This window comes from Diadema setosum, chromosome 18 (assembly GCF_964275005.1).
Source record: "Diadema setosum chromosome 18, eeDiaSeto1, whole genome shotgun sequence".
In the NCBI taxonomy this organism is placed as follows: domain Eukaryota; kingdom Metazoa; phylum Echinodermata; class Echinoidea; order Diadematoida; family Diadematidae; genus Diadema; species Diadema setosum.
The window spans coordinates 13,074,161-13,088,088 of record NC_092702.1 but is presented as its reverse complement, the minus strand read 5'-3'; the positions used below and the strand labels follow the sequence as shown (position 1 = coordinate 13,088,088).

The window sequence follows — 13,928 nt, the reverse complement described above, 5'->3', positions numbered from 1 at the left end:
CTTACGAATTTTACCAATTTTACAGATACCCCAAGCAGCAGAACGACATGAGTTCTTAATGTGTTGTTGAAAATTCAGATGCTTATTTACAATGACTCCAAGATCTCTGACGGACTAAGAGGTGGGTATAGTACTATCTTCGAGGGAAAATTCTGTGAGAGAACCATCCTGCCTGAACTGAGGATGAACATATAAAAATTCTGATTTGACACAAATCAATTTCAAAAAATTATCACGAGACCATTGCTAAATATCCTCAACACATCTACTAAGTTTGCAGAGTGCTTCGACTTGGGTATTTGGTTGTATGATTATGTAAATTTGAGTATCATCGGTATACATAACATGTAAAATATCTTCATGAGAGCTGATTATCGAAGACAGAGGGGCTGTGTATAGTAGAAATAGTAAAGGATCAACCACAGACCCCTGGGGGACACCATGTCTGTGAGGGAATGACTGAGAAAGTGCGCCATTAACAGTAACCATCTGGTGGCGGTCGTGTAAGTAAGATGCAATCCATCTCAAGACTGTTCCCGTAAGACCAAAGTTAATCTCTAATCTGTTAAGGAGAATTACATGATTAATGGAGTCAAACGCAGTAGAATAATCTAAAAGCAGGAGAGCAGCTTCGTGGCCTTTGTCTACTGCTAAGAGGAGGTCATTGAGTACTTTCAATAAGGCAGTTTCTGTGGAATGAAAATGCCTGTAGGCAGACTGATTAGTAGGAAACAACTGGTGTTCATCAAGATGATCTCTGAGTTGGCGAGTGACCACTTTCTCAAGAACTTTACCAAGAAAAGACAAATTAGCGATGGGGCGGAAATTGTTCAAATCATTTCGGTCTAAACTAGGTTTCTTCAAAAAGGGGAAAATGTGCGACCTTTTGAAGTGCTCAGGAACTACGCCTGATGACAATGAGAGGTACAGAATGTGAGTTATTGCAAGAAGAAATTCATCTAGACACTCTTTTAGTAGCCATGTGGGAAGGGGATCTAGAGAACATGACTTGGACAGAAGAGAATTGATGAGACGTTTTACTTGCGACTCAGTGATTAAAGCAAACTCAGAAAATACGCAGTCATTGTTTACATTTATGTGAGAGGAATTAGAGAAAGAGATTTCAGGAGACACTGGGAATGAAGAAGCAGTGGTGCTAATCTTGTTGTCGAAAAACTAAGCGAACCAATTAGCCAGTACAAGATTTGAAGTATGGTCAGGAAGAGCAGAATCCGGATGTGCAATTGTGAGTCTTTTGATGATGTTGAAAATAGATATGGGGGGAAATAGAGAGATTTTGAGCATTTAACCTTGACCTTTTGACCTCTGACCTTGAGCATGTGCACCGAAAAACAATCGCTATCCGGTGGACCACATGGTATTTCAGCCCATTTCATCAAAGAATTTGCTTATGAACTGAGTTGTTCCTTGACCAAGGTTCTCAACAGCGCTTTTAGCAAAGGCATATTTCCTGATGTCTGGAAGAGAGCAATCATTACCCCTGTGCCGAAAACATCGCCAGCAACAATCGACGGTATTAGACCGATCTCTCTCACAGACCACTTTGCCAAACAAGCAGAAGGCTACATCACAAAATGAACCCTAGAGGACATGAAACCATCCCTTGACCGCCATCAATTTGGTAATCGGCAAGGCATGTCGACATCTCATTGCCTAGTGAGTCTCCTACATGAGCTCTACCTCAATGCTGACAGGCCTAAATCTTCATCTACAATAGTCCTCACCGATTTCGCAAAGGCGTTCGATCACATCGATCATGGTATCGCGATACAAAAGCTTCTAGCAATGAATGTTCGTCCATGTGTGGTGCAATTGATTGCTAATTTTCTATGTGACCGGAAGCAGTGTGTCCGATGCTTCCAACAGTTATCGGAGTGGATTTCACCACATGGAGGCGTGCCCCAGGGGACCAAGCTCGGTCCCATTATCTTCTTGGCCATGATTAACGATGCTTGTCTCGACCACCTTGAATCCAGTCCTGCCCTGAGTATCTACAAATATGTCGATGACCTAACGCTCGTCGAACGTCGCCAAAGCGGACAAAGACCTGTCATCCAAGAAGCCGTCGATGAGCTTTGTGAATGGTCTCGTATGAATAACATGAATCTAAATCCAAAGAAATGTGTCACAAGGCGCGGTCAGACTGGCAAAAGATTGAGAAGTTTAAGATCGCGAAGTTTGGGCCATTGGTACGCGCGCAAGAAAGAGTGTGCCGTCTGATGGCCAGTGATTGTGACATAACAATGCACATCTGTACATGACAATGACCTCGCGCTTCGGAGGCACCGCCCGCAAACAGATCGAGCAGTTTCCCGGGAAGTTTGCGGTAACACTGGCAAAACTTCGAGATCTTAAACTTCGTGATCTTTTGCCAGTCTGACCGCGCCTACAATGGAGTTTTGTTTTTCGCGGAACAAGCCCGACCACCACTCGTTTGTATCAACAATGAAGTTCTTTGCCAAGTGGATTGTGTGAAACTACTCGCGCTCCCACTGTGTGACCTATTAACTATAAACACATGTTATGTCAGGCCAGTGATAGAGTACGCTACGCCAAGCCGTTTGGAACGCGGGCATCACAAAGGAGCAAGCTACCAAGTTAGAATCCGTGCAGAAGTGAGCCCTCCGAATCCTACTTGGTTTGCAGTATACGTCCTATGATGAGGCTCTCCTCCTTGTGAATCTACCTACCCTAGCTCACCGCCGTACTACATTGTCCCGCAACTTTGCCTTAAAACTCTCTGCTCCTACCTCGGGTCTTCGCCATCTACTCCCAACTCGAAATCCCGGCATACGAACAACGAGACACACCCAGGCTATCCCCCAGCTTAGGTTCCGAACAAATAGACTCCGAGATTCCACAATACCATATTTTGTTACTCTCATCATTCAGTCATAATTATGTCTTTAACTAATTGCTAACCGACTCTGAAATAATTGTATCAAAGATTTTGCAGTACATTGCTTTATTTTTTATCACCCCATTTTTCGGTCATGATACATGTACATGTATTACGTTGTTCGTCACATCGGCAACAGACTGCCATATATTGCATCGTGTCGTTTTGCCATTTGTTTTAGATATTGTCTATGGATTCGATTTGATTTTTGAATTTTTGTATGCATATACACAATGTTATGGTGAATAATATTCAATTATATTTTATAGTTATTTGTGTTAATGATCACATAATGATAGTTTTTTTTTTTGACAGAATAGTTTGTGTTTGTATACCGGGGTATATAGGGCACAAGCAAGCTATCATGTCGTATATGTGGGTGTACGTGTGTGTCTGGATGTTAAATGTTGCATACTGTTTGGGTATCTCATGCGTATACTTGTATGTTCGGATAAGTATAATATGCATATGTGTATGCCTTTGTGTGTACAACGCATTATGTATGTGTGTGCGTGAATGTGAGCATGTAGAGTGGGTATGTGTGCCTGTGTGCATGAATTACTGTATGTGATTGTTTGTACGTATGTATGTATCAGATCGAACATATATATACATGCATTATTATAGATGAGTGGGTGCGAGTACAAATTTGTATAAATTGAAATACTCACGGTCGGCGTGGCTCTGTTTGGTTGTATTATTATTACTGTAACACGAAGTGAATGGATTTTATTACGGAATTCACTATGTCCATTTATGTGTTTGTATTTTTTTTCCTTCTTGGTGATTGCAAGTGATTTTAAGCTTCTGATGTAACGTAATATGTGCAATTTGACATTAATATATTGAAGAAGACTCTGAAATATTTTTTGAAGATAAGATTTTACAGCTTTGTTTATAGACTCAACAAACTGGATTTTTTCTTTGCCGCTCTCATGTACCTCTGTATTGTATATCCACATCTGAAAGTCATTTACCTTTCATTTATGTGCGTTTGTGTGTGTAAGTGTGTATGTGCGTCTGTGTGTGTGCGTGTGTGTGTGTGTGTGTGCGTGTGTATGTGTGTGTGTGTGTGCGTGTGTGTGCCTGTCTGTGTGTGTGTGTGTTGTGAGTGTACGTGTGTGCATCTTAGTGTTTCACTTGTCACTTGATTGGTTTATGCCATAATTCAAAGCACACGGTATACAGAATAACAGGGGCGCTAATATTTATCACTTGGTTCAGGTTATACTATTGAACACCATGTAATAGCAAACCATGCACCCGATACTCATAAGTGATGCAATAATTTTTACACTTTTGATTTGGTCAATGATAAATAAGTGATTGATATTTTTATTTATGTGGATTGTTGCCGTTTAAGTATGTATTCTTTACACCGTGAAGTAAACTTATTATTTCCTCACAGTTTTATCTATGAATATAATATGTATGTGTGTATGATTATTATGTATTGTTTTCATGCAATAATGACTTTTTGTACTTTAAGTACTTTTATATTTCATTGTATGTACAGCTGTACCACTCCACAATTCAGCCACTTGGCTGCCATGGCAGTATTGCGAATAAACCAGATTGAATGAATGAATTGAATGAATGATAGGCACAACTTCGCCCACTCATACATACACATGCCAAGTTTCATTAAGATATCTCAAACAGTTTTTTAGTTAGGCTGTCCACAAAAATTGATTATGGACGGACGGACAACCCGAAAACATAATGCCTCCGGTGACACTTCGTGGCGGAGGCATAAAAATAATAACTACCTGTCCACTTCATTCCCTCTACTTCCTAATGCATTATCAGGGCCTTCCTATTGGACTGAGGAACACTGTTTTGTCTGAGTGGGCTAGCTACCTTACAATTAATAATAGGTCAAGTTTAGAGGAATTACACAAATGTTGATCAAAAGTTTGATAAGTCACAGCCTGGGCCTCTAAAGTGCCTGGGCATCTAAAGGGTCAACAGGTATTCTGTGACACTGTAAAAGCAGAAATTTTCATGAGTAACTTTTCGTGAATTGTGCATGTTTTTAATTCTGCGGAAGGAAAGAGCTGATACATTATTACTCATAACAAGCACAAATATTCATGCGGTTTTATCATCACAAATGCACAAAAATTTCAACACCACAAAAATTTCCACTTTTACAGCAACCATTTGTGACCGTGCATCACAAAACGAACAAAAAGTCGCACACACTGATTTTGCGTGAGGACTGAAAATAAGTGAAATGGGTCAACCTAGCCGATCTTGACTTTTTCATATCGTCTGAAAGAGCAAGTCTTCTTTTACATTATGCTAAAATTTGGGATCATAAAACGGGCAGGAAAGTGTGTTTTTAAAGCAGTTTATCTCAAATATTTTTTGTAGAATAGTGTAATTAGGTGTGTCTGTAGAGTCCCCTTTTCAAATCTGAAAAACCTTGTCCACACTCTTCACTTTCAACTCTAATAACATTCGAAAGGATAATGCTACTGCTTTGAAAGTTGGCATTAATTATGGACTTAATGTGTTAATGAGGCATGCGCAATTTTAGTTTAATCTGATATCTGAGCTCCGGTGGTTTACTTCCTGTTTTTTGTCCCATTCATCGCACAACCAGCATGGCTTGGTGAAGATTAAGCGCTTGAATAGACGCTCTACTTCAGAGCCTCTTTTCTCAGTTCACACTTTTCCTGATTTTGTGCTTTCTTTCCAATATTTAGGTAGGTTAGGAGAGTCCATTTGATTTGATTTATACACCATTTTAAAGCTTAAAGTCTGTTCTTTCAGAATATGGTCTTAACTAAAAATTCATGTCTGGCGACTTTATGTTTGTTTTGTGGGGCAGGGTCACATTTCTTCTTCTTTTTTTTTTTAAATTGCCCAATAATGCTGCTTGGTACATTGTTGACACTTCTCTCATTTGTCACTGATGATCGTTAAGTAAAACACTTCTAAAGAGATATCCTCTCTGATGCTAAATGGCATGGCAACTAATGACCAAGATGAGCACAACCTGCAGTGGCTAGATTGTACTCTCTGAGACGACATGGTTGGTAGAGGGCGCTAACTCACAATTGAGGTAGATGTTGTCGGAGTCCTCCTCTTCCTGGGGTGTTGGCACTGGAGGTCTGAAGCCCGCTCCGGTTCCGGGTCCCGATGGTGGCCCAGGCCTGTTCCTTTGCCTGTCGTTAGAGCTGTCGCCCTTAAGTAACATCACATTACCGATGCTCTGTGTGGGAGGCTTGGCCGTGACACCAGTGGGGCCCTTGTAGATCTGGAGATATGTGGCAGGTGCCCATCCCTGTTTGCCCTGGTAGCTAGGGTTGAAAACACAACAGCATATTCGTAATAAAGGTCAACCTCTACTACTTCTACTCTTACTTATACGAAGTACCTTTACCACTAACTACTACTACCATTACAACAACAACTATTACTACTACTGCCACTACTCACTACTACCATTACTACTGCAACAACTATTTCTACTGCTACTACTTCTACTGCTGCTGCTACTACCACTACTACCACCTACTACTACGTACTACAACATATATGTACTACTACTACTACTACTACTTCTACTTCTGCTACTACTACTACTACTACTACTACTACTACTACTACTACAATGTACCTACTACTACCTTCAACTACTAGTACTTCTTCTATTACTTCTACTACTACTACTACTACTATTACTACTATACGCAACTATTACTACTACCACTACATTATACTCATGCTAACAATAACTCTACTAATACTATAAATGATGGACGATAATATAATTAGTAATCATATAAACGAGAGTAATGATGACAATGCTAATAACAGCAGTTTCCCTTATCTGCATCACCATTTCGGTGCATGTAATCTTCTTGTAAACAGCTGTGCCATGATCATTGACTCTGCACTGTGAAATCCATTCATGTTATCTGTGTCAAATGCTGGCTTTTTCCCAAAGCCTTTACACTCTTGACAGTTGTGAGCAAAGAGCAAGATAACTGGAGCTAGAACCATACATGGGAGCATGAGGGCGCCTTCAGATTGGTGATTGTGATTCTAATTCATAACTGGGATAAAGCCTAACCAGTGCATTACTCCTGCTGAATAATTCAGTCACTCAAAATTTAGTCAGTCACTTTGACCAATGAAATGCTCAATATGTCCAATGGTCATGCATGAGCATCTTTGCAGGGTTCTCTACTGATTGGTTGTGATTTTTGCTACCACACAATCAAAGGCGTAAGTGAAGGAATTCAGAAGAGATCTCCACAGGCTCTATCGCTGATGATTTGACTAGTCTCATACAACAACCCTCTGATGCCCCTGTTGCAATCACTACAGGAGGAGGGCCTTTGACAAAGACTATGTCAGGCAAGACATCATGGGTAAACCATCTTGACCAAGGATGTACATTTAGGCTCTGCTTAGGCTTCAGGGTCATAATATCTGGTCTTACTTAGAGTCCAGAGCCATAGCTTTATTTATTTTATTATTTATTTTATTTAGAACACAGTTCTCACATAATCAGAAGAGTATCATTTTCACATCAAATATGATTTCTATATACAACGGTCCCTGCTACGTGGGGAGGGTGAGGTGACACATTATTACATCAAGTCACGTGTGTGCCAAATTTCTCTTGAATCTCTTCAAAACTGAATAAATTGTATCTGCTTTTTCCCAGTTTGGGGGCCATGATGTGCTGTCACTATAGCAACACACATTCTGCTACTGTTGAAAACTGTGTCTTGAACAAATTTACATTATACATCGAGCTTAATATGTGTGCCAAAGTTCTTTTGAATTGCTTGAAAACTGGAGAAGTAGTTTGATCCCCAACATTTGCTACAGATTGACTGCTCATTGTCCCGACCGCATCACCACACATTGATTCCTTCGTGCCCTCTATACAAAAGTGTACTCACAAAAACCAGTGGTTTTATTTGTGTTTCACTTTAGGCTAATTGAAATGTTTCATTCACAATTTTCCATTTCCCACAAACTATTTCCGCCCATGATCTTCATGATAAAAAACTCACAATTTCCCTATAACAAACAAAGAGAAAACGGACATGGTGCATGTAAGATGTCTTCAGTTAACCTCAGGGAGAGAGTTTAAAAAAGTTTATACAGAAACAGACATGTGTAATACCTTATTTTCCACCAGCCATCTAAGCTCTTTTGAAGGATGTTGACCACGACACCTGTTTGAAAGGAGATCTCATCATCTGCCTGGGCCTTGTAGGCATTGTTGGTGATGTATGTTTCATCTGAGATACACACACACAAAAAAAGGTAGAATTGAGTAGCGAGAGCAAAACCAATGCATTGAATTCACTTCAGATTTGTCTTCACAGTAACCCTCACAGTGGCTTTTAGACAGTATGAATATGGAATGACATAGCAAACATCACAGGAAATTGAGTCGTAATTCTAAGAAAAAAAAAAGAAAAAAAGAAATGCTCATAAAACTTACAAGGCACGTGCCTCGTGTATGTACACTGTACAAACAAATGCCTACTTCACACAGAATTTCAAAGTAAATTGAGGTCTGTAAAGGAAGCTGCTGATAATATCTTAATTCATCCATTTCATCAAATGTATCCATCTCTCACTACCCACCACCATCACCACCTCCCCTATCACTACCACCATCACCATGATCACCATCACCTCTACCATCACTGTCACCACCATTGTCATCTCCACCATTACCCCCATCATCAACATCCCCATTAACTCCACAATCACCTCCACTATCACTTCGACCACCACCTCCACCATCAACTCCACTATCACTTCAATCAGCACTACCACCATTACCTCCACAATCAACCCCACCATCACCACCATCTTTACCTCCACCAATACCACCACTGTCTCCAACATCACCTCCACCATCACCACCACTACCACCATCGTCAACTCCACCATTGTCTCCACCACTGTCTCCAACATCACCACCACCACTTCCACCACCATCAACTCCCCCACTGTCTCTATCACCACCTCCATCAGCACTATCACCATTACAGTGTATATCCAGCATCACTTCCACCATTACCATCATTATCACGGTGACCATTATCGTCACGTCTACCTCAACTCCACCATCAAACCCACCACCATTACCTCTATCATCACCTGCACCACTTCCTACACCACCACTGCCACTGCAACCACCACCAATGGTAGGGAAGACTCACTGTTTCCCGGCAGCAGGGTCTCCTCTTCCTCCTCCTCCTGCCCGTCTGGCTTCTGAAGGAATGTTCCTGGTGCCCAGCCATGCTGATCATTTATCGTAACAAACCACCAACCTAGAAAAGAAGCAGAGCGTGGTATATGTTCTGGTTAATATCTGAATGAAAACAAAATGGTAGGCCTACTGCCTAAAAGTAAAAATACTGTATTAACATGCAACTATAGTGTTAACTGTGATAAAAATTTCCAGAGTGAATGGTAACAAGTTCGAAGTAGCAGGTAGTGGGAGAAGTTGTAGTAGTAGAGGTAATAGAGTTAAACCTGTCTTAGTGACCACCTGTCTATAGCGGCCACCTGCCTAATACAATCAATAAAAACAATTCCCTCCGAGAGAAAAAGCATATTCAAGAACTTGTCTAAAGTGGTCACCTGTCTATAACAGCTACTTGTTTCTTCTCCCGTGGGTGGCCACTATAGACAGGTTTGACTGAAAAAGCAGCAGCAGTACAAGCAGCAGCAGCAGTAGAAAGACTGCAATTAGCAGTGGCAGGGGTGATAGTAGAATAGTCACAGTTACTGCTGTTGTTATAAAGGCACTAGAAGCAGTAAAAACAGTTTAAAAGGGGGTTTGACCATGGACCTACTAACGAATGGACTTTCAATGAAACCTACCACTTTGAAGTACGAGATCCGCAGCCACCTGACTATGCGCATCTCAATGAGGAGTACATACAGGTGTCTCAAAAATGATGATTGCATAATCATGCATCGTCACTGACAAAAAAAAAAAAAAAAAAAAAAATGTTTCCCTTATTCTGGTGTTATATGACTGATGAGCCTTTTCAGACTGAAACGTCTTTGAATAAACGCCAGTGATGAGAAGCAGCAAACCTCAGAACGTGATTGATCTCGTTTCATTGGATTGGAAATTGCCGATTCGCTCGCTAGCGCTCACATACACTTTGCCTACTAGTAAGACAGACATATCCTCTTCCCTTGCTATCTGTTTTTACTCTGGAAAAAGGTGCGGAAAAGGTGGAAAATGAGAAAACAAATTATGATCAATTAGCTAAAAACTTCGCTATTTCTTCAAAAGTACCTGCATTTCGCTAATGAAATGTCTGAGCGGTGATATACCAATACATACCACAACTGCACATGCATTTTCCTTGATTTAAGTCAGTTGTTATTTTCTGCGCATTTAGTTTATAGATTTTTCAAGGCTGCATTGTGTTTTGCCCCGGCTCGTCGGCGGCGGAGTTCATACGATCAAAGCAGGGAAGAATGTTCAAAATGCTTTTGTCACACTTTTGACATAGACAGAGGCATGCATTAATTAAGGAAATGATGAATGTCCATGTGTATTAGGTCCACGGTTTGACACAGTGATTCTTTGCAGCAGAAGTCACAATCATGACAGAAGAAATTGACAGTGATGAAGACAGGTTTATTATATGTAATCATTCCTACGGGTAGGTCTTACAGCATCATTCTCTTCACTAGACTATATATATATATATATATATATATATATAACACAGTGCTTTCACATTTGTATAGCGCATATCACTACCGTGGTGTCTCTATGCGCTTTAAAGGGTGTGTACAGTTCTGGTCGAGGTGAGGATTTAGCTTTTAACGTTTTGCAATATATTCAGAAACCACTCTACGTGATGTCAAAGAGCATGCAATTCTAATGGGTATCAAAAGTTTATTTGATGAAAATCGGTTTTGAAATGGCTGAGATATCCAAAAACAAGGTGAAACAAAGAGATCCTAATAAAGTTGTGGCATGTCGCCTTTTATTATTAGCACTTTTTTGGATATCTCAGCCATTTGAAAACCAATTTTCATCAAATAAATGTTGAATACTTCTTAAAATTACATGCTCTTTCATGTTTCATAAGAGGCTTTTCATTATCTCACTTAGAAATGTTCAAAACATGAATCCCCACCTCAACCAGTACTGTACAGTCCCTTTAAGGGAGAGGGATGAAAGTAGAAAGAGGAAATGTCGTGTACTATGTATGAACCATAAATGCAAAACCAAACTCATTCATAATACTTTTTGAACAGAAATGTCTTGAGAGCAGTTTTAAACTTTAACACTGTGGGAGCTTCTTTTATATAACACGGAACAGCGTTCCACAGTATGGGGGCAGCATGAGCAAAAGATCGCTCACCATAAAACTTTGTTGTGATAGCAGGACATTGGAGAAGATTTTTCTGAGTTGATCTTAAATTACGAGAGGGAGCGTATCTTACCAAAAACTTACTGAGATATTCTGGTGCCATTGAATGCCTGCACTGATAAGTCAGTAACAGTACCTTAAAAACTATACGTGACTGAACAGGAAGCCAATGTAGCTGCTTCAAAATGGGGGTTATGTGAGAATTCTTCTTCGTGCGGGTGATCAATCTTGCAGCTGCATTATGAATTGCCTGGAGTTTATGTAACTGTGAGTCAGAGATATTATACATCTCACACTATCTCACACAATTGTGAGAGGACACAGATTAACATATTATTTTGGGGTGTGTGTTCCCTTTTTGAAATGTCGGGAGACAGGCAGAAATTAGAGAATGACAAACAGACAGACAGACAGACAGACAGAAAGACAGAGGTAGGTAATTACAGTGTAGTTAGTTATGTGCAGTCAGTTCATGAAGAGAAGCTTTGGAAACTTTCACAGATTTCACAGATGCAAATACAAATACGAATCACTGAGGCACAGGTTGACACAGACAACAGAAAACAACCAGTATTTCGTAAATTCTCAGCGAGGTGCAGTGACCCATCATGCATCTCTTTGGGCTACATTATCCTCCGGGTGCTTTGTGCCCTGGCTGGCATACGATTCTCCCCTTCCTTCTGTCTACCACAAAAGACTATACAAAAGAAGGGTGGTGTCTCGCTATGATGCGAAGCAAACAAAGGAGCTCTATCCATGAGGAAGAAGGAAGCAAATAGCTCACCACTGCAATATTTGCCTAGCAGTAATGAGCAATCAAGTGTAAATGTACATGGCATGACTTCAATACCCAACATTAATGTCAAGCTGAAAAGGGCCGACATGCGCTTATGGAAACTGGATGTGTTGTGATTACATCTAAATATGCATACAAATATGAATAGTCCTGGGACTGAAGAGGGGAAATTACAGTTTTGAAGTAGGGTATGAAGTATGAAGTAGGGTAGATCACATCAAACTCTTCTTGTTTTCATTAAATAGGGGGACTTTCCCAACAAACGTGTGTAATTGTTACCTGATGCCTTGACTGTCAACTTTTGTGTGTAATTGTTACATGTGGTGAATGTACACACACTGTAATATATGCCATTCTGAGAGTGCATTTTTAGGAGTCCAGTGTAAAGTTTACATTAAATCTTGTAATGATGAATGGGATATATCGAAGCATATTCAACTAATTTCCCACACTTGTACAAAAATATATTGTAATTACATAAGAGCCCAAATGATGCTCTTACACATAATGACTCTTATGGCCTTTGACCCTTGATAGAGAGAAAAAAAAAGGAGTGACTAATAAGCCAGTTCACAGTTCCAATCTGAGCATGTGCAGTTAAAGGTCATTGCAGACCTTCTCTCAAAATGGATTTGCAACTGAGGTATTCAAAACCTAGATAGGGCTTCATGACAACTGTGCTATAAATGAACCAGGTGCAGATTGGTATTTACAGGTGAATGTGCATTCTTTTCAGCAACATTAACAGAAGCCATTCATGCCGCACTGACATGTAAATTACCACTTCCTGCATGGCTGTTTTCACCAGCCTCTCTTGAAGACTATTCCACGTATTGCAAAGTCTGTGGTTGGAGAGGTCATTGCAGACTAGTGCTAACTGTGAAGTGGCTTATATTCTAAAAGACGAGATTCTACAGGAAACTGGGCTGGTACTCCTCACCGTTGTCGTTCTTCTCAAAGACTTCCACCAGGTCACCGGCCGTCAGGTCCACCTCATTCTTCTGCTGTTTCTTGTAGTTTGCTACCACCACATACTGCTCTGCCTGGATTGGCTCTGAGATGCTGTCAATTTCTGCCAGAAGACAAACAAACAAACAAACAAACAAACAAATAAATGCAATGCAGGTGGCCAATTCTCAGTACACCACAGTGATATCGGCAGCTGAGGACCAGAAAGACGCTAAAAACACAACAGACTCTGAACAGGAGTAATGTCCTTGTGGGTTTGTAATAGTTGATACATTCTCAGTTTGAGATGCAGAGCACCAAAATACATACATGTAGATTTTTGGTTTAGATGCAAAGTGCTCACTTAAATTCCTAAATAATTTAAAGCAAGGTTGCATCACGAGGGTTCAAAGTAATGACAAACCAATCGATTCAAAAGATATACATGTTATGATAACAGAACACAATGCACATTGAACTGAAGAATGATACTTGACTGGATTCTTTACAATATCATCAAATGAGACACAAATCCACCCATTAGATTGTAAACATTTATGTAGGTCACTTTCATGTGTAATATTGTATCACAGTGACTACATTTTTTTCTACTTCTTAAACATACTTATAAAGTTATTTCAACTAGTCATTCTACTTTCATGGTACATGAATATGGGTGAGAATTTTGAACGATGTACAATTGCCGATTTTTGCACCTTATGACACTCTTTCCCCTAGAGCACACCAGGATGATCAAAGAAACCAGTTTCTTTCATGTCATCTCAAAGCCCGGTAAATTTCCTTTCAGGAAATGTATGGGTTGGTTTACTTTTGACTGATATTTTGCATTTTACAAGGACTTAAAGCGTAA

The 13,928-nt window shown here is 40.1% G+C and overlaps 1 protein-coding gene across 1 annotated transcript in view; it reads right to left on the bottom strand.

Annotated features, from left to right (window-relative positions):
* Positions 1 to 13,928, bottom strand: part of LOC140241645 (SH3 and PX domain-containing protein 2A-like) — an 89,898-nt gene that overhangs the window by 23,958 nt on the left and 52,012 nt on the right. Inside the window, exons 8-11 of the mRNA XM_072321386.1 lie at positions 13,050 to 13,181; positions 9,127 to 9,237; positions 8,073 to 8,190; positions 5,984 to 6,228 (exon numbers count right to left, since the gene is read on the bottom strand). Of these exons, the coding sequence (XP_072177487.1) occupies positions 5,984 to 6,228; positions 8,073 to 8,190; positions 9,127 to 9,237; positions 13,050 to 13,181 (606 nt within the window). The remainder of the gene's footprint in view (positions 1 to 5,983; positions 6,229 to 8,072; positions 8,191 to 9,126; positions 9,238 to 13,049; positions 13,182 to 13,928) is intronic.